At 41.8% G+C, this 18,258-nt stretch overlaps 1 protein-coding gene across 1 annotated transcript; it reads right to left on the minus strand.

Annotated features, from left to right (window-relative positions):
- Positions 1–5,117: 5,117 nt before the first annotated feature.
- On the minus strand, positions 5,118–18,177 carry serpinc1 (serpin peptidase inhibitor, clade C (antithrombin), member 1). Its single transcript, XM_040129429.1, has 9 exons — positions 17,645–18,177; positions 17,463–17,561; positions 15,175–15,532; positions 14,093–14,308; positions 13,871–14,008; positions 11,516–11,734; positions 9,062–9,236; positions 8,663–8,727; positions 5,118–5,684 (listed from the first exon to the last, which is right to left on the minus strand). Exons 3-9 carry the CDS (start codon positions 15,529–15,531, stop codon positions 5,508–5,510), a joined length of 1,347 nt encoding a protein of 448 aa, XP_039985363.1. The 5' UTR covers position 15,532; positions 17,463–17,561; positions 17,645–18,177; the 3' UTR covers positions 5,118–5,507.
- Positions 18,178–18,258: the final 81 nt, after the last annotated feature.

The following is an 18,258-nucleotide window of genomic DNA, read 5'->3' on the forward strand; positions in this document are numbered from 1 at the left end:
CGAGTTTTAGCTTATTCATTGAGTGAACATTGTATTCATAAGTTTAGTTCCGGTTTTAACACCACAGACGTCCACTGCTTTGCCTCTTTGAGAGTTAGTTAGCTAACTTTAGTCAACTGATATTGAAATTTTACGTTATGAATAATGTAAACAAGCTAAGAGCTTCTTTAAACCAGTCTGAATTGATTATCCGAATAATTGCAGAGTATTTTTCCTTTGGTCACCTAATTGATTAAACAACTAATCGTTGTTGTAGGAGTATTTTTACCGTGACCTACTAAAGTAAAACACGCAGTAGAAGTAATGCATCATTGACGACAGACTGTTGTGATTGGGTAGCGACAGGACGAGGAGCCAGACCCAGTCAGACCAGATGGATGTAGTGGCCAGGCCATGGAGCTGGACTTTAAAAAACCCTCCAGAGGTCAAAGTTCACCTGCTGCAGAGCGGAAGCAGGTGGGATCACCTGGCAACCAAAGGAAAGACGGCATGGCCTCGTTGGCCTCCAAAACGCCAAAACAACTTCAGCACTTACCAGACAGAGAGACGGGGTCGGAAACAAGAACTTTTTATAAAGACAGAACAATGAAAAATCTACACATATTATCAGACAAACATATTTAAACGACTACGATGTTTTTTTTTCATATGAATAATGTAAACAAGCTAGGAGTTGAATTCAGATGTACGGTAGGTAGGCAGGTAGCACATGGATCGGCTGTTACTGTTTTTCTACAGAGCTGTGAATCAGATTCTCAGTGGACGGTAAATTTTTTATGCAAGTGAAGCCAGCGGCTCTGTCCTCACTCTGGCTGGCCGGACTCGTTTTCCTCCCAGATCGCACCACCGCTGCCACGCTCACTCTTCAGGCTAAACCAGGAACTATCAGGTATACAGACTTGTTTTATTCAGTGAATTGGACATTTACCTTTCCCTACGTAGCAGAACGCTAGCAGCTAAACCTCAGTGCGACAAATGAAACTCACCTGTAAATAAACAACGGCTGCAGGTAAGAAATCCCTGTGGGTCGCTGCAGAGGACGACAAAACACACAAACCAGGGCTGGGCAATATGGGGGGGAAAAAAAAAAAAAAAAAAAAACAGAAAACACCAAAAACCACAAGACCTCTTTTTAAAGTACCGCAGCCACAGAAAATACTGGTTTGCGATTGGCTGGCGGGTATTCGTGAAACTCGTGTTCGGGGACACACTGACACAGTTTTGGTCCGTTTATGACTTCAGTTGTATTGTGGTGATCTTCACCTCTCCTCACCTCAGTGTATGTTACTGTTCACATATTACACTATCTGACTGCACTCCAAGTCATCTGCTTGAGAAATATTATGCTGGACTGAAAGAAAAACGAATCTTGAACTAATTTTCATCTGGCATTTAAACACACAAGCTCATGAGCGAAAACACTCGCAAAGACTATTTAGAGAAATCTGCAATTGTGAATTAAGTCTGCTGTGCACAAATCTTCGGTTGAGCTGCAACTAACGACTATTTTCATTATCGATGAATCTGTTGATTATGTTTTATATTCACCGTTCAGTCTATAAAACGTCAGAAAATAGTGAAAAATGCCCATCGCTAGTTCCCCGAGCTCACTGTGACGTCGTATCGGCCCAAACCTTTTCTGTGCCATAAAGCAGAGAAAAGCAGAAGAGAAGCTGAAGCCAGAGAATGGATGGGTTTTTTGCCTAAAAGAAATTACCTTAACTGTTAATCGATTATCAATTTTTTTTTTTTTAAATCAGTTAATGGAATAATTGTTTCAGGTCTTGATACAAGTGTATACACTTTTTTGACTTCACAAAAACCTTATATACATGTGTAAATTTTATGAAATGTGAAAATAATAATTGCAGTATTTACACTCCATATAAGGCAACTTAAAAGTTTGCACACCGTGATTTATGCAGAGATTTTATTTATGTTTGGATGTTTAAAGCCAAGCCGTCATTCATTAAGCACACGTTAATACTTTCAGTTTCGAAGTTTGAATTTACAGTCGAGGTAAATGTGTACTTTTATCCTTTGGAAACTCTACTTTAACTTTGGCAGCTGCTAACTTCTGAGGGGCTTCATTATTTTGTCATGTTCCAAACCAGTCAAACTATGGATCAACCAAAAAGCTTCTTAAACCAGTCTGAACTGGCCCAGACTTCCCAGAGAGATCGGTGAGCTCAGGGTTGGACACCGAGACTGGGTTCCTCTGGAGATTCGTAAATCCAGTTTGTGTGTGAAGTCTTCCATGTGTCTTAGTACCTACTGACTAATTTCAATCTTGTGACTTTCGGATTGGACCATTAAAATTTAAGGAAGACCTCGGTAACCTGTAACAGGACGTGGACAGTTAACAGTTGTAGGGGTCTAACGTTAAGGTGAAACTTCTTCTCCTTTGTTAATGCGGATCTGACTTTGCTTCAGTAATGTCTGTGCACAGAAACCTGTGTTTTAGAGATAGTGGGATTCATGCAGTTGAGAATGAGCGGGAAATATCAGATCATTCAAACCTAACTGACGTTATTTGGTCACTTAGGCTGATGTTGCTGGCATAATGTTTTTCAACAGGATTATTGTATCACTTTTTGTGAAATGTTATTTCAGATCTTCCCAGTTTACACCATGATTACATTTATTATATATTAGCAAGTTAACGTTAGCTTTGCCACTTTGTTCCCTTTAGCTACTTAAACGTTACTGGACCTTAGTTACTGGGTCTAAAAATTACAATCTCTACTTAAGAATTCGTTTGTGTGTTGCAACTTGTTTTAACGTAGCGATATGCAAATCTCCACGTAGTTAACACTTTCAATATAACAATGCTAAGTTTGAATTTAGGAAATCCTGGTTTAAGCGGGTCCTGGTGTCTGACTGGTTCAGACTGGTTCTGGGTAACTTGTTTCCTCTTCAAAAGGAAGCCTTTGGAAGTTTGCCGTGGTGAAGGTTAGCTGACGGTTTTTTTGCTTAGTTTATTAGCCAAAGAATCCAGACGTATGTCAGGAATACCAGGCACCAGGTGTCTGACATTTAGTATCCTGAAGGAGGGTTTGGCTCGAAACGTTGGTGCACATTAAATAATCTACGTAAATTACAGCAATTAGACTTTTCAGCTGCCTTATGTGTCAGTTTTAAAGTTCGAACACGTGTGAACTACACTTAAAAAAAGAGGTGAGCGTGTTTTTACATGTCTTCACACATATTTTCAGAAATGCTGGTAGACGTCAGGCTTAGTCATTGTTTAGTGTTGTCAATTTAAAGAGAAGAAAATCACAATAGTTTTGACCTGATAAAACCTTCGACATGTTGCCCAGCTCCAACACAAGCTCCAGGAATGAACAGACTAAACTAACGGTCAGTGCAGCGAGGGGCTGAAGAGTCGATCGATCCATCGGTCTGTAAGCAGATAATCATTCAGTGATGGTTTGGATTATCAGTAATTAGTCAGTTTAAGGTGCAGATATCAAACAGGTGCCTGTTGCAGATTCAAAGATGCTCAGATTAGCCTCCTCCTGTTTGTTTCATATCGTGATGAAATAAATTCGTTTTTTGGCTGTCGATCAAATTAAGCAAGAATCTGTGGGTTGACCTCAGCTGTTGCCAACTTCTGTTTCCCGCTTATAGACGTTTTATCAACAAGTCATCAAGTAATGAGAACTTACTAAACCGGTCTGACCTGGACCACGCCGGTTTGTGTCCTCCGTAGGTTTGAAACGAGCAGTAACTTTCCTCCTCTTCGCACTGAGGTGTAGTGAAGCAGTTAGCGACTAATCGTTTTCAGTAAACAACCAGTTAAAGTCAAGAAAAAGCTGCTTACAGAACAGCTGGTCCGGTCCGAGGAATCTTTAAAAAAAGGAAAAGTCGGATCAGAGTTGACCGGACTCTGTTTGATCCATCGTGTTTGTCTGAACTCAGCCTGATTTAACTTTTACCCTGAACCTATTTTCTCTTCTTACACAAGAAGAAATGAAAGAAGGAATAATGGTCCGAGTTCGTAAAGACAGAGACGGTGAAGGTTCCGTAACACACAGCTCAGGATCGGACGTTTCCTCTTCAGCGGTTCCTCCGGTCAGTTCAGTTCCAGTTTAATCGACAGTCAAACTGTGAAAAACAGCCCAACCTCATCATCATCGTCATCATCACCCTCTGGTCCTCATCGTGTTTTTGAGTCGGTCGAAGCTCCAGTTCTTCTGATCGACTCAGTTTGCTTTACGAAAAACGCCAAACATTGCATTCGTGTCTCTTCAGTCTTCTGTTTTTTACTTTTTACTGTGTGAATCAAATTAATATCTAGTAACCTTGACCACAACATGCCTAATTATAAATCAAATCATTTAGATATATTCACTTAATGAGATTACTCTTTACTGTCGATTCCTCAAAGTATATCCTAATATATCGAGTTAAAGAAAAAATGGAGTTTAGTAAATTAACTTTTAATACTGTACATTTTTTTAAAGAGGAGGTACTTAACACGTTCTGTAGTAGACGAACCTGAAAGGTTTTATGTGAAGATCTTTTCTGTTGCATGTCTCTGTTGCTAAAAAATGTTGGTGGAGGGGAGTGGGGGGTGTGAGGCCAAAGGTTGATTATAGTTTAGAAAAATGTGAAGAAGCTTCTTTCACTATGACCACTAGATCACTCACAGGTCGCATCTCCTTCTAAGGAAATAAAGCACTTTAAGTGTCAAACTGGAGCCACCCGCCTCTTCTTTACCAACACGCATCCCCAGCAAACACTGGTGGGACGGTGGAGCGCACTCAGCCCCATTATACACACGGTTATGGTGGAGACCTCCCACCTCGCCTCAAATACAGAGGCCGCCGCCAACGTACCGAGAAGTACACTTCGATTAAAGACACCAGTACTTCCCACAAGGGGGGGTACGTGGAAAGACTGCGGCAGCTCAGCCAACGTGAAAGAACAGAATGATGATCTTGATTCAGCTTTAACTCCTGAAGACTGCACATTTTTACTGAGTGCCTGAAAACTAGTCTTATCAGTTAGCTAAAAGTAATGGAGGTAAATGGTTGACGTAGCTAAAAGTAATGGAGGTAAATGGTTGAAGCGTGCAGCTCCGGCCAGTCCAGGAAAGCACCAACACAAAACAGTGAAAGAAAAATGGCAGAAAAATGTTATTTTTCTGCCAATTTTATTCTGCTAATGAAATGAAATGTATTTACACTCATCAATTACCTCTTTATATAGGAAGCTCAGGGTCCAGTTTTCCTGCACTCATTTGAATGACGTTTTTAGCATCCAGACACCACGTCTCCAAATCCACCAGAACTCAAATCTGGGAGGATAATAACTTCATACAGTCCATCTAAACTCTAGGATGTATAACGCTGCAGAATGTGTAGGTACATTTTGACGTTGTCTTACTACAACACAATATTCGCAGGAAAAGGTCGATTCTTTTTCATATTTTGATGATTTTGAGCTCGTATTGAAGCAGCAGTGTGGCTGACAGCAGCAGCTCGGCGTCTCTTGGACAGTTTCTACTGGTTGCAGGGGTTGGCCACTCTGCCGGTGAACAGCAGCGTGTTGATGGTCGACTCTCTGATGAGCAGCAGGAACGGTCGGTTGGCCAGAAAAACCTCCCGGTTCAAGTTGATGGAGCGTCCGTGCGCCACCACGGTCGTAGCTGCCGCCGCCTCGCTGCCCTCCTCATTCACCTGTGAACCAGAAAACAGGTTTATTAGGATCCGGTTCTTCTGCCTGAACCGGCTGACTCCCCCCCCTTTCTTTTTGTGCGCACGCAGCCTGTTGCTGTCGCTCCTGTTTGTTTTCTTATTTTACCCACTTTTAAGCTTTTTTGTTCTTGTGGGGGATCAATTATTTTTTTGTTTTTTTTTACACAATTTTGAAAATCATTTTTAATTCCAGAATCAATATCATTTAAATTCAGTTGCTTCATTTTAGCCTTTGACTATAGACGAGGTGGAAAGAAGTTACTGCTTTTATCGAGCAGAAGGCAAAATGTATTTGCTGAAATTTATTAAGACGGTGAGAGACCAGAAGGGATCGTTCAACCCGCACCCTCACGTTTTAAATTCATCCAGTCCAGAAAGTACAGAAACACTGTGGGTTTTACAAATTACTCGGAAATGCAGAGTTAGACATGACTAGATCTGTAGGAAAACTGTCAGAAAGATGTGACGTGCATTGTTTCTGTCCCATGATATGCAGTCTAAGTGCGTGATTCAACGTTTTCCCATCGTCTTGTGTTAAACAAGCAAACAAACATCGCAATGAATTGTAATAGCGGATCGCGATACTTGTAGAATCACAGTCCTTAAGAATCTCAATACATATCGAAATGGCCCCCAAGTATCGAGACAGTGCCGAACTGGCAGTGTAGCGTATCATCCCAGCCCTAGTTGAACGAGACTGAGTCCAAACCTCCACCCTCCGGACCTGTGGGCGAACCTTAGCTGACTTTTGTCATATATGCACTGACGCCTTCACTGTCATCACGTCAAATCTGCGAGGGTTTAAAATGAGACAAAAAAACAACCAAGGCTTGAAAGAAATTAAATAAAATTATAAATTATAAAACTATATCAACATTAAACCCTCAACTGAAGATCTTCGAAGCACAGATGGGCAAAAACCAATCGGCAACAAATCCAAATTATTCAGCCTGTACGTGCAATATGAAGCCTGACTACACTGCTCAGAAAAAATGAAGGAACACATCAGATCTCAAATCATGCTGGATATCTATACCGAAATGAACTGGGTACTGGGTTAGGAACGACAAGATGCCGCATCGTTTGGTGGAAATGAAAATTATCAACCTACAGAAGGCTGAATTCAAAAACACTCCGAAAATCAAAGTGAAAAAATGATGCGGCAGGCCAGTCCATTTTGCTGAAATTCCATCGCAGCAACTCAAAATGGTACTCGGTACTGTGTTGCCGCCACGTGCTTGTATGCATGCCTGACAACGTCGGGACATGCTCCTAATGTGACGACGGATGGTGTCCTGGGGTATCTCCTTCCAGATCTGGACCAGGGCATCACTGAGCTCCTGGAAAGTCTGAGGTGCAACCTGGCGGTGTCTGATGGACCGAAACATAATTTCCCAGAGGTGTTCTATTGGATTTAGGTCAGGTGAGCGTGGGGGCCCGTCAATGGTATCAAATCCTTCATCCTCCAGGAACTGCCTGTATACTCTCGCCACATGAGGCCGGGCATTGTCGTGCACCAGAACGAACCCAGGACCCACTGCACCAGCGTAGGGTCTGACGATGGGTCCGAGATCTCATCCCGATACAGTATCAGTATATTGCAGTCAGGGTGCCGTTGTCTAGCCTGTAGAGGTCTGTGCGTCCCTCCATGGATATGCCTCCCCAGACCATCACTGACCCACCACCAAACCGGTCATGCTGAATGATGTTACAGGCAGCATAACGTTCTCCACGGCTTCTCCAGACCCTTTCAAATCTGTCACATGTGCTCAGGGTGAACCTGCTCTCAACTGTGAAAAGCACAGGGCGCTAGTGGTGGACCTGCCAATTCTCTTTTCTATGGCAAATGCCAATCGAGCTCCACGGTGCTGGGCAGCGCGCACAGGGCCCACCAGAGGACGTCGGGCCCTCAGGCCACCCTCATGATGTCTTTTTCTGATTGTTTGGTCAGAGACATTCACACCAGTGGCCTGCTGGAGGTCATGTTGTAGGGCTCTGGCAGTGCTCATCCTTTTCCTCTTTGCACAAAGGAGCAGATACAGGTCCTGTTGATGGGTTAAGGACCTTCTACGGCCATGTCCAGCTGTCCTAGAGTAACTACCTGTCTCCTGGGATCTCCTCCCAGCTCTTGAGACTGTGCTGGGAGACACAGCAAACCTTCTGGCAATGGCACGTATTGATGTGCCATCCTGGAGGAGTTGGACTGCCTGTGCAACCTCTGTAGGGTCCGGGTATCGCCTCATGCTACCAGTGGTGACACTGACCCCAGCCAAATGCAAAACTAGTGAAAAACAGTCAGAAAAGATGAGGGGGGAAAAAATGTCCGTGACCTCCACCTGGAAAAGTATTCCTGTTTTGGGGGTCGTCTCATTGGCCCCTCTAGTGCACCTGTTGTTAATTTCATTAACACCAAAGCAGCTGAAACTGATTAACATGAGGGGGTTGCCCTCTGCAACTTAACTGACCAGATCAATATCCCGGAAGTTTAATTGACTTGATGCAATACTCTGATTAAAAAGTGTTCCTTTAATTTGTTTGAGCAGTGTACAAAAACCGTATACACCAGCCACGGAAAAAGCAAATGTCTTCAAAGATAAATATAGTACATATTATCGTTACTATTTTTCTACATTACCACATCCATCCATCGCTTTTGATTATGGTAAAGAAAAGTCAGGTTAAGTCTGCACCTGAAGTGGACTCTCTTTAAGTCCACAGAAAGTCCGCTTGATGTCTTTTGTGGACTTGATGGATTGTGGATTTGGACAGCGCTCAACACTCACGGACTTCCCGTTAACGCGCCTGTTAAGTCCACAAGTCCGCACGTGCGGTGAAGTACAGACATTTGGATTCAGCCTAAACTTTCTGACTTGATCTCCGTCTACACAGGTGACTACACACCTGACTATATGAGCCAATCAGTGAGCAGCTGTCAGTGATGTCAGCAGTATTTGACTTACTTCCAGGAAAGCTTTATGGTAGGCATCTGAGATGTAGAGACCATCACTGCCGTCCTCCAACATCCCTGAAACAAACACACACAGACAGGTGACTGGCAGGTAGAACAGAAACTCACCTGTCAATCCAAACTTCAACCGGACTCAGAAAATGTCCTGTCTCTCATAGTTAAAGTAAAATCTTTTCTAACACCTTTTAGTTCTTGTTTCAGCTCATTAAACTCACTTCACATGTAGATTAAAGATAAACATCTACAGCAGCAACCTGTGGCGTACGGTCCAGATCCAGTATGTAATCTGAAAGTACCTGTACTCCCACTGCTCATTTTCTTAATCCAGATTTAAGTCAGTTTGATCTGGATTTTGAGCTGAGATAAATGGATATAATTCAGGCTGAATTACCTGGCAGGCTGGCCTTCTCAGGGCTGAAAAGGTCGGTCAGTCCCATGGCCTGCAGCTTCTCCTTCAGACTGAAACTGTCCTCCAACCTGAACCTAGGGACATTGACGGAGACAGTGGTCTCCTTCATCCCGTTCAACCAACTGTTCAGTTTATTCAGGTCCAGACTCTCCTCCACCTAAACACACACAAACAAAAACGTTCAAGTACTCTGAAAATACCATAATCCATGAAATTTATATCCTGCTCCCTGTCATTTACAACATCCGGTCCTACGATTGTCATGTTTTCTCCTGTAGAGTACAGAAAGGCCCTGTATGAGGACCACAGCATTTTTTTCATTGTACATGCTTCCGCCCAGAAACATGCCACGTGATTCAAAGTAAATGTCAATTTATATGCAGACGAATGTCTGGTTTACGTCCCCATCCTGCCAGGAGTCCACGATAATCTCCTCAAACTTGAATATTGTTTCGCTATAGACTGTTTGAGAAGCTTCTCCATCTAAACAAAGAGAAAACCAAAATCTTGACACAGTTGGGTATAAAAAAAACAAAACAAAAAAAACAAAACATACATGTAATTTGCTAAATAACAGTCAGCCTTGAGGGTAGTTTTATTTTGACAAAACCAAAACACCAAAAATCTGTGTGGTGGTCTTGATTTTGCCTGAAGGTGGTCCCACAGTGTCAGATACTAATGAGCGTCAGCTCTGTAACACTAATGTAAAAGCAGAGTTAATTAAGAGCTAAATGTTAAAGGAAATAAGGAAATAAATGTTAAAGCACCTGAAAATGGTTTCTTATACATTGAAGCTGGGTTGAATCCATTAGTTGATTGATCAGTAGCTGTTTTGAAAAATGATTAACTGTTTTAAAGTCATTTTACAAACAAAACTGTCAAACGTTTTCTCATTACAGTTTATAGTGTCTCAGATTTTCTGTTTTATATCCCAGTGAACTGATTATCTTTTTTTTTGTCCGACCAACAGTCCAAAACCCAAGTCAAGGCAAATTTTATTTATACAACCCAATATCACAAATCACAAATTTGCCTCAAAGGCTTTAACAGTCTGCACAGCATAAGACCCCCCCTGACATTAGACCCTCGAATCGGACAAGGACAAACGATAAAGACCCAGACATCTGAAGACGTCACCTTGGAGTCCTTGAAACTGATGGACATTGGTACTACTTTTTTGACATTTTCTGGGCGAAACGAATGAACAATCAATTGAGAAAAGATAAATCGTTTTTTTAAATCTGTGTGTATGAAGAGTTGTGTTACGAGAGAGCACAGAGCAAGAGTGGGTTTTGCCGAGCCATACAACGGTAAGAGACCATACGAGTAAAGGAAAGGAAAGGTAGAGAAGAGAGACGATGTCGGCTTCGATTCACAGACTGAAAAGACATTTGAGAGCGGCTGTTTAAACGAGTGTGATGTTCTGCTGGACTTTGTTGATGATACATACTGTTTGCTGCTGCTGCTGCTTCTCAGTTATGAATGGAACGGTACTTTTCCAACCGCCCGCAGCGTATGTGTGACTCCTCAAAAAACAGGACTTTGCTGATGTATGACCACGTGTACAACACATGTAATGACCTGATTTGTACTGTCTGCCCCTGTGTTCACTGAATGCCTGTTCCATATAACCAATCAAATGCCTAGACTACTGATATGATAGAAGTAGCGAAGCCCTCCTCTCAGCTCCAGCCATAGAAAAGCTGTAACTGTGAGAAGGGTCTGATTCTTCTTGAAGAAGGATCTAAGGGAAAAACATCGTAGGGAAAATAGCTTTGAGGACTTTTTTTTTTTTTAGGAAGAATTACTCCCTTGTATTAACAAAGAATAGTTATCTTTTTTACTTTTCTATATTTCTAGATTTTGTATTTGTTTGTTGTGCTGAATAAGACCGAGTAGATGCTTATGATCTATTGAAAGACAGAAGTGTTTTCATCTTTTTGGTCCTGTCCGCTCACTCATTCAAGGCTTCTGATACCTGATAACCTAGCTGACAGGCTGGAGGTAGCCTGGTGGTCCTAGTAACTCGAGCCCTACAATAGTACTTGTGAACGGAGAAAGAGCACCAAACCAACAGGACCGGGACTTGATTGGACCGTGGTCTAGGCTCCTAAGCAATGTCCAGGTTGACACCAGCCTTAGACTTTGGAGTCCATCAGAACCTGTGAACAGTTGAACTCTCAAAAACAAACAACCAACAAACTGTCATCTGATACAGATGATTATCTGTTTACTTATTGTTATCATTTTGTTATTATAACTTATTTTGAATTTTTTTTTCCATTTTGTTTGTGGTGCGACGGACGAAGCAGAAAAGGGAAAATATTTGTGTCATTTGTTGCATCTGTTCTGTTCAAATGCTGTTTGTTAATAAAAAGGTCTTGATTAGAACAAAGACACATGGACAACATCAAGTCTAAAAACCTGACTGATTACCTTACTGAGCGTGGTGCCTCTGCTCGGCAGGATGATCACCATGGTGATGTCGTCTCCGCGGTACGGCATCTCCAGCAGTTGCACCTGGTCGTCGGGGAGGTGCCTGTACCTGAACCTGGTCTCCTGGTACATCATGTTGACCGAGCAGCTGTGACCCACGCTAACTTGGAAGTCTGTGATGAAGACGTTTTCTTTGTCGAACTTGTTCTTCCACTGACCCTGAGAGGCAGAAACAGCAGTAGTGTACGTCAACTCTCAGAGGAAAATTCCAATCAAATTTTATAATTCAAATTATTTACTCTCTATTGTGGGAAAAGGCAGGGCTGACCACTGTTTGCCGACAACCTCCTGCTTTATATTTCTGATCCTCTGAGCTCCCGCCCACGTTTCCAAGACCATTTTGGAGAGATTTAAATAAAATCTTAATAAAAGCGAACCGCCTCCTATTAAAGCTTTATCAAATACTCTTTGCATTCAAACCTGTGGGACCAGCAGCAGAGCATACCACTGATGTGGAGTCAAGGTTTCCAAACCAAATTAATGCTTTGACCTAATTTTTACTGACGTTCAAAGATGGAGCGCACTGCCCCACTTTTAGCAGTTTGCCTCGATAATTTACAAAGAAATTTGCAGCGCAAAGGGAAACGAACAGATAAAACACTAACTTGAGATGAGAAAATGGATGGAGAGACGTTTTAACTGCAGAGTTTAGGTAGTTTTGTCGAATTTCTCAGCATTTTTGTTTTTATTATTATTTTTCCTGCTTGCACACGTGATGTAAATGGTCCTGATTCCAATTGTAAACATCAAAGATATTTAAAATAATTATTATAAGAGCAACAGGCAGTGCTGGAAAGTAATGAAGTACATTTAATAAAGTACTGTACTTAGTTTTCTTTTTAACAATTGCTAACTCACTTTTTCTATACTGACTTCCCTTTTTCAAAACTTCACCAACATGCAGCTCAGCACAACAATGAATGTCACATCCAAAATGCACTAATGCAACAAAACACCTGATCCACATCTCGGGATCAACTCTGGGACTAGAACTGACAACATCTGTCGCCCAACAAGAAAACTTAATCTCTCTGAACACACTGACCTAAAACACACGAACAGGTAACATTACAAAATGGATCCCTATTTGTTCTTGAAGCAGTTTTCATTTTATTATTTGGTATAAACCAAGATTCCATAACAACAAAAAATGGCGTTTCTTTGTTGTTATGGCTTGTCCGACTTGGCCACGGAGATTAATCAGAAACGCTGCAACGTGCTTCAATAGGCTTTTTAGTTTTTTGCCATAATTCAATGTGCACAAAATGAAACTAAGGCAATTCCAGCAATGCAATACAAAACCATACATATTCACTATACAGACAAGTATAGGAAAGCTAAAGATATAGACATACAACAGTGATAGTCAACCCTGTCTTCTGGATTCGGCCACAAGTTCTCATCAAAAGAGATTCTTCAATACAGCCTTTAGATTTACCTGGTGACCCTCTGGAGGGGTCCGACCCCTAGGTTGGGAACCACTGGACTAAACTAGCTAACGGTACATAAAGGACGAATGTGACAAACTGCCCAAATCCAGACGTGCGAAGCTTCTAGAGACTGGAAGCTGTAACTGCCAACCAAAGGGGCTTCTACAAAGAATTGAATTAAGGGTTCGGAGACTTTTGTAAATTACAGATATGCAAGACTTTCTAAAATCGTGTTTTCACTTTGTCATTATGGGTTATTGAATTCAGGTTGATTGATAAAAAGGGCAGTTTTACCCATTTTTAATTAAATGTACAACACAATAAAGTGACTGTGTGTCAGTCATGGGAAGATTTTCTGCAAAACAAGTACTTTCACTTGTAATACTTGTAGTAACTTTAGCTGATGCTTCCTCTGTACGTTCACTTACGGAAGATTTCAAATGCAGGACTTTTACTTGAGATGGAGCATTTTTACATTGTGGTATTCGTACTTTTACTTAAATAAAATATCTGTGTACTTCTACCATTGATGATGGACAGAGACTGGATCAGAGGACAAACCATTAGACTTTTAACATACTGTCTCACACACTACATGATTCTATCTGCCAGTCAACAACAACTGAACCAGGACCGGCCTGGAACAGACCGGGTCTAACTCGGTCCCTTGGCATTCAACTCAATGGACAACTGCAATCCAATCTGATTCATTATCAGTTTTTACAATCATAGTGTAGACCCACAGAGAACACATACATAAAAGATCCTCCACTGGACCTTCAGTCCAGATCAACGAGAGACAACCTGATCTTAAAGATCTGAGCAATGCACAAAGAAGGAGTTCAGTCTTCCATCAGTCAGGCACCTTAAAGTATATGGTGTTGACAAGGACCAGGATTGTGGTGGAGTCCAGCGCCCCCGCTGGCAGCGTGTCCCGGATCCGGTTCTCCGTTTTGTTGGAGATCCAGTTGTTGATGGTGGCCCGGGCCCTGTCCGGATTCTCCTGCAGCAGAGAACCAGGTTAATTAGGGTAACTGCTGTCAGATATCAGAGCTTTGAGATGTAAGTGTGCTGGATGAGACGTTACCTTGAAGTTGAGAGGCAGCAGTTTGGCTCCGTACACAATCTCGCTGATGTTCTGAAACGTCTCGTTGAAGACCAGAGATTTTTCTCCGAACAGTCTGTTTGCAGAGATTAGCTCCGTGGTCTTGTCCTTCTTCCTGTACAGACGACAGTTCAGTTTGGCAAAGAAGAAGTGGATCTGATCTGACGTCTTTTCCTTGGTGGTGTCAAACTCAAACACCTGCAGGGTGACGAAGACAGGAACACATGAGCTGGGTTCGGGTTCAGGTTTGGGCGAAGCAAAGGTGGAGGTTTAAGCGAAGTTAAAGCTCGAACAGATGATTCAAGTTATTGTGAAGATAAAGGTAAACCAAGATTCAATTAAACCCTGGATCATATCAGGGTTAATCTCATGATTCTGTTTGATCAAACATTTAAATGTGAACTGAACAATATCTTAAAACTTCTTAAAGTGTCAATCAGGAACATTTCATTTAAATAAATGTCTAAATAAATAAAAATAAATGTTAATTCACTATCTTTCACTGGATGAGGTAACACACAGTTGTGACCGAGCCTGTGGCCACTGATGAAAGTATTGCTATATTTTAAATTATAAAAAATTCCTGGAAAAAGTGCTGTATTAAGTTACTGCTAATGCAAACTGAACATTTCATCTCCTCCTCCACCTCCTCACGTTCATTAAATGTTGTCTCTCAGGCTCTGTTGGGACCGTCTGTGACCTCAGGATCAGTCAGACTGAAATAAAAGCTCACAACCCTGATGTGAGTCCTGGCTGAATTTAAACCGGACTTAAATGGACTTTTCATTTTCATTTTCCATTTGTCCAACAATGTTTGACCAAAATAAAACATTAAACTGGACCTTTGCTTTTGACTTGTTGATTTATGCAATGAGTTAATTATTAGATATTTCTAATGAAAATTACATTTTTAAACGACGAAGCTTCTCTCAGGCCTTTCTAGTGAAATCTGTGAACCTCCGAAATTAAGAAAGTGGCCATGAAAAGTGAGACGTTTCTGTTGCCTCTTGATCATTATCATTTCTTTAATGTGACATGTTACTGTCGGTAATGTCCTCTCTGACCGTCATGATCTGCTTGAGCGTCTGGTTGCAGGCTCCCAGTTTGGTCATGGCGAATGCGGTGGAGACGCTGATGGGGGACATGAAGATGTTGTACTCGGGAGTCTTGCTGAGGGCCAGCTGTTTGTACAGCGACAGGGCGAAGCGGCTGTTGGCCTTCGACAGCTCCAACACTCGGGGGTTGGTGGACTCGGGAACCGGCTCGGGCTCCAGGGTCGGGCCCTCGGGGTCGGGGCTGCGGTATATGCAGCGCGGCTCCAGAGGCAGGTCTTTGGGTTTGGCGCTGCAGATGTCCGGACGTACGGCGAGAGAGACGAGCGGCAGGAACGCCAGAACCAAGAGCCAATCAGCAGCCCTCATCCTGGAGAGACACATTTATAAATGATGAGACAGTAAAGTCCAAGACTCGTTACCTCTGCCAAGGAGGTGATGTTTTCACCCGCGTCTTGTTTTTTGGTTTGTCTGCAGCATTACCTGAACACTACTGAACCGATTTGCACCAATCTTGGTGGAAGGATGGGACGCGGATCCAGTTAAAGAGCCGGATCCAGGAGCTTTTTTATCACTTTGCTTAACATTGCGAGATAGGGCGTTTTTCTCTTTGGCTGAGGTCTGCACTCGGTCTAGATTCCACTGTGACACATCTGCCGCTAACAGAAGCAGGAGGCCATTATCAACAAAATAAAACACTGAGTTATCATCAGTAAAAGGGGGGAATTAGGGAATTCATGTCATCACTCGTCAGGTTTCATCCCAATGGAGCTCAAATTATAACTGAACCTGGAGGAAATTTACCAAAAGAAAAACCTGAGTGGAGTCTGGTTTCCCTCCGCTGCTGCTGATCGAATCTGACCTGATCAACAGCCGGTGGAGCAGATTCTCCAGTCGCTGCCGTTAAACCACCACAGAAGAAGAGGACGCGGCGAGACGAGGTCGTTAAAAGAGCTGCAGTCGAAGCTCAGACGATGGAAAATAACACGTGGAGAACGTGATGGAAATCTGACATTTCTGTTGGTTTCACGTGTTAATGTGAGGAAGGTTCCAGCCTCCTCGTGGCTGCACACAGATCTGATGGTTTCAAAAAAATCTCAAAAACAAAAATAAAATATGTGAAAGTAGAATCTGATGTTTCGTTTTGTCCAAAGCCCAAAGAAATTCAGTTTATGTGATAAAAAACAGAGAAAATCTGAGAGACTGGATAAACTGACACCAAAGGCTCGTTTTAAGTTAATGACTCATCAAGATGCTGATTGATTTTCTGATGGTCAACTTATCAATGAATCCTTTCAACTCTACATAAATGACACAATAAAAAGATATAAATCATAAGTAGAATGATTGGTTTACACTTCCAAAATTGTTCAGTTTTTCTGTTTTCAGTGTGGAAGTCATCAGTACCTTTAACACACCTACAACCACCTGCACTCAAACCAAACACTGGCACACTGAGCTGTCATCCCCAGTTACTCTACAATCCCCAACACTGAGCGTCTGATTTTGTTTCTCAAATAAAATCTGACATTTAACACTTTTTAAATCAATATTACAACATTTAGCCAAAATGAAATCCATCAATTTTAAACCTAAATCTTTTTCTATTTTTTTTTTTTTTTTTTTTAATTTAAAGATTTTTGACACAATGTGTTTTTGTGGTGTTGGATATTGTTGCCATTAAATTTCATGCCATTAAGATTGTTTTAGATTGTTTTCACGTGTGCGAACTTGCTGTCTCAAGTTTCCCCTTAAGGGACAAATAAAGTATTTTGAATAGAACTGAACTGATATTTAAACACAGGAATTAATTCACATCAAAGACCAAAGTTGACATTTACAGATAAAAGTAGGAACATTGAGTTTAACGTCCGAAATATAATAAATACAAATAAAAACATAGATGATCCCTGACAAAATAGATCCCTTAATATAACTGTCACTGCATCCTGATTAAATCTGATTAAATTAAAGATAAAAAGCTGTCTTCTATTCGGAGATTGAACTTTCAAATGTTTTGTTGTTATTTGTGCGTAACATATATTTTACACTTGCTTACATATTATGTTTTAAAATATTTGTATATTTTACGGTGAAAGAGAAAAAAGTAAAAAATATGAACAAACACAATCGGTAAGAGAGAAAAATTGTTTTTCATGCAGGTAACCAGAGGAAATAAATGTGTTTCCAACACGTGCGACGGAACAGACTCAGTGTCTCTAAGAACCTGACAAATAAAGCATCTTTTATAAAGAGAAGTGATCTGAATAAGCAAAAAGGATTCAAGTTTTAAATCTTACCTGAGCAGGTAGACAGCCGTGTGTTCAGACACTCAGAGTTGTGCAGTTGTAGCTGAACTCAGGTCAGTGTCCTGCAGAGCACTGAGACTTCAGGTTAACCTTTGAGACATCGATTGTCTGTTAGTCATGAGCCAGTTTCATACCAGGAAACATCTGGACACATATCACGAGGATAAACTCACCCTCAGGCTCCCTGATCAATAACTGCTACAGCTGCAGGACACAGTCTGACCAGCAGGGGGCAGGAATCCTCACCACACAATGGAGAAATAAACTGCTGGATGAAACCTGCAGTTTTATCGCTGTTGAGAAATCTCTCTCTACACCAACATTTACGGAGATAAACGAATGAATGAGAAGCCTCGAAGAAAAAAGGAATTTAGACTCATGACCTCAGCTTTTCTAAAAATCCTAAGACCCTGAGCTGAATGAGGTCTAGATCTTCAGCTGGACTCCTGTTGACCCGAGCTCTGCTCTGAACTGAACTGCACATCCAGACGGAGACGGTGGTTGGTCTCTGCCCAGCATGCAACAGGAATGGGCTCTGCTCTGTCACATCCGTCGGCTCTCTTCTGGAAACAAAGAGCAGTTCTGTCTCTCAATTATCTGTCACCTGCTCTGGATTCTGTTTGTGGGAATCGGCTTCAGCTCAGGACAGACCTGATACGAGGTTGTCATCAGGCCAGTTTCCTGCTGCAGATGTCAGTCTGCTGCTCCATCACCAATCAGTTTAAAAGAAAACAGTTCTTCTCCCCAAAATGTTGAACTATTCCTTTAAATCTTTTAGTCTCTGTTC

This window comes from Xiphias gladius, chromosome 6, assembly GCF_016859285.1.
Source record: "Xiphias gladius isolate SHS-SW01 ecotype Sanya breed wild chromosome 6, ASM1685928v1, whole genome shotgun sequence".
NCBI classification, from domain to species: domain Eukaryota; kingdom Metazoa; phylum Chordata; class Actinopteri; order Istiophoriformes; family Xiphiidae; genus Xiphias; species Xiphias gladius.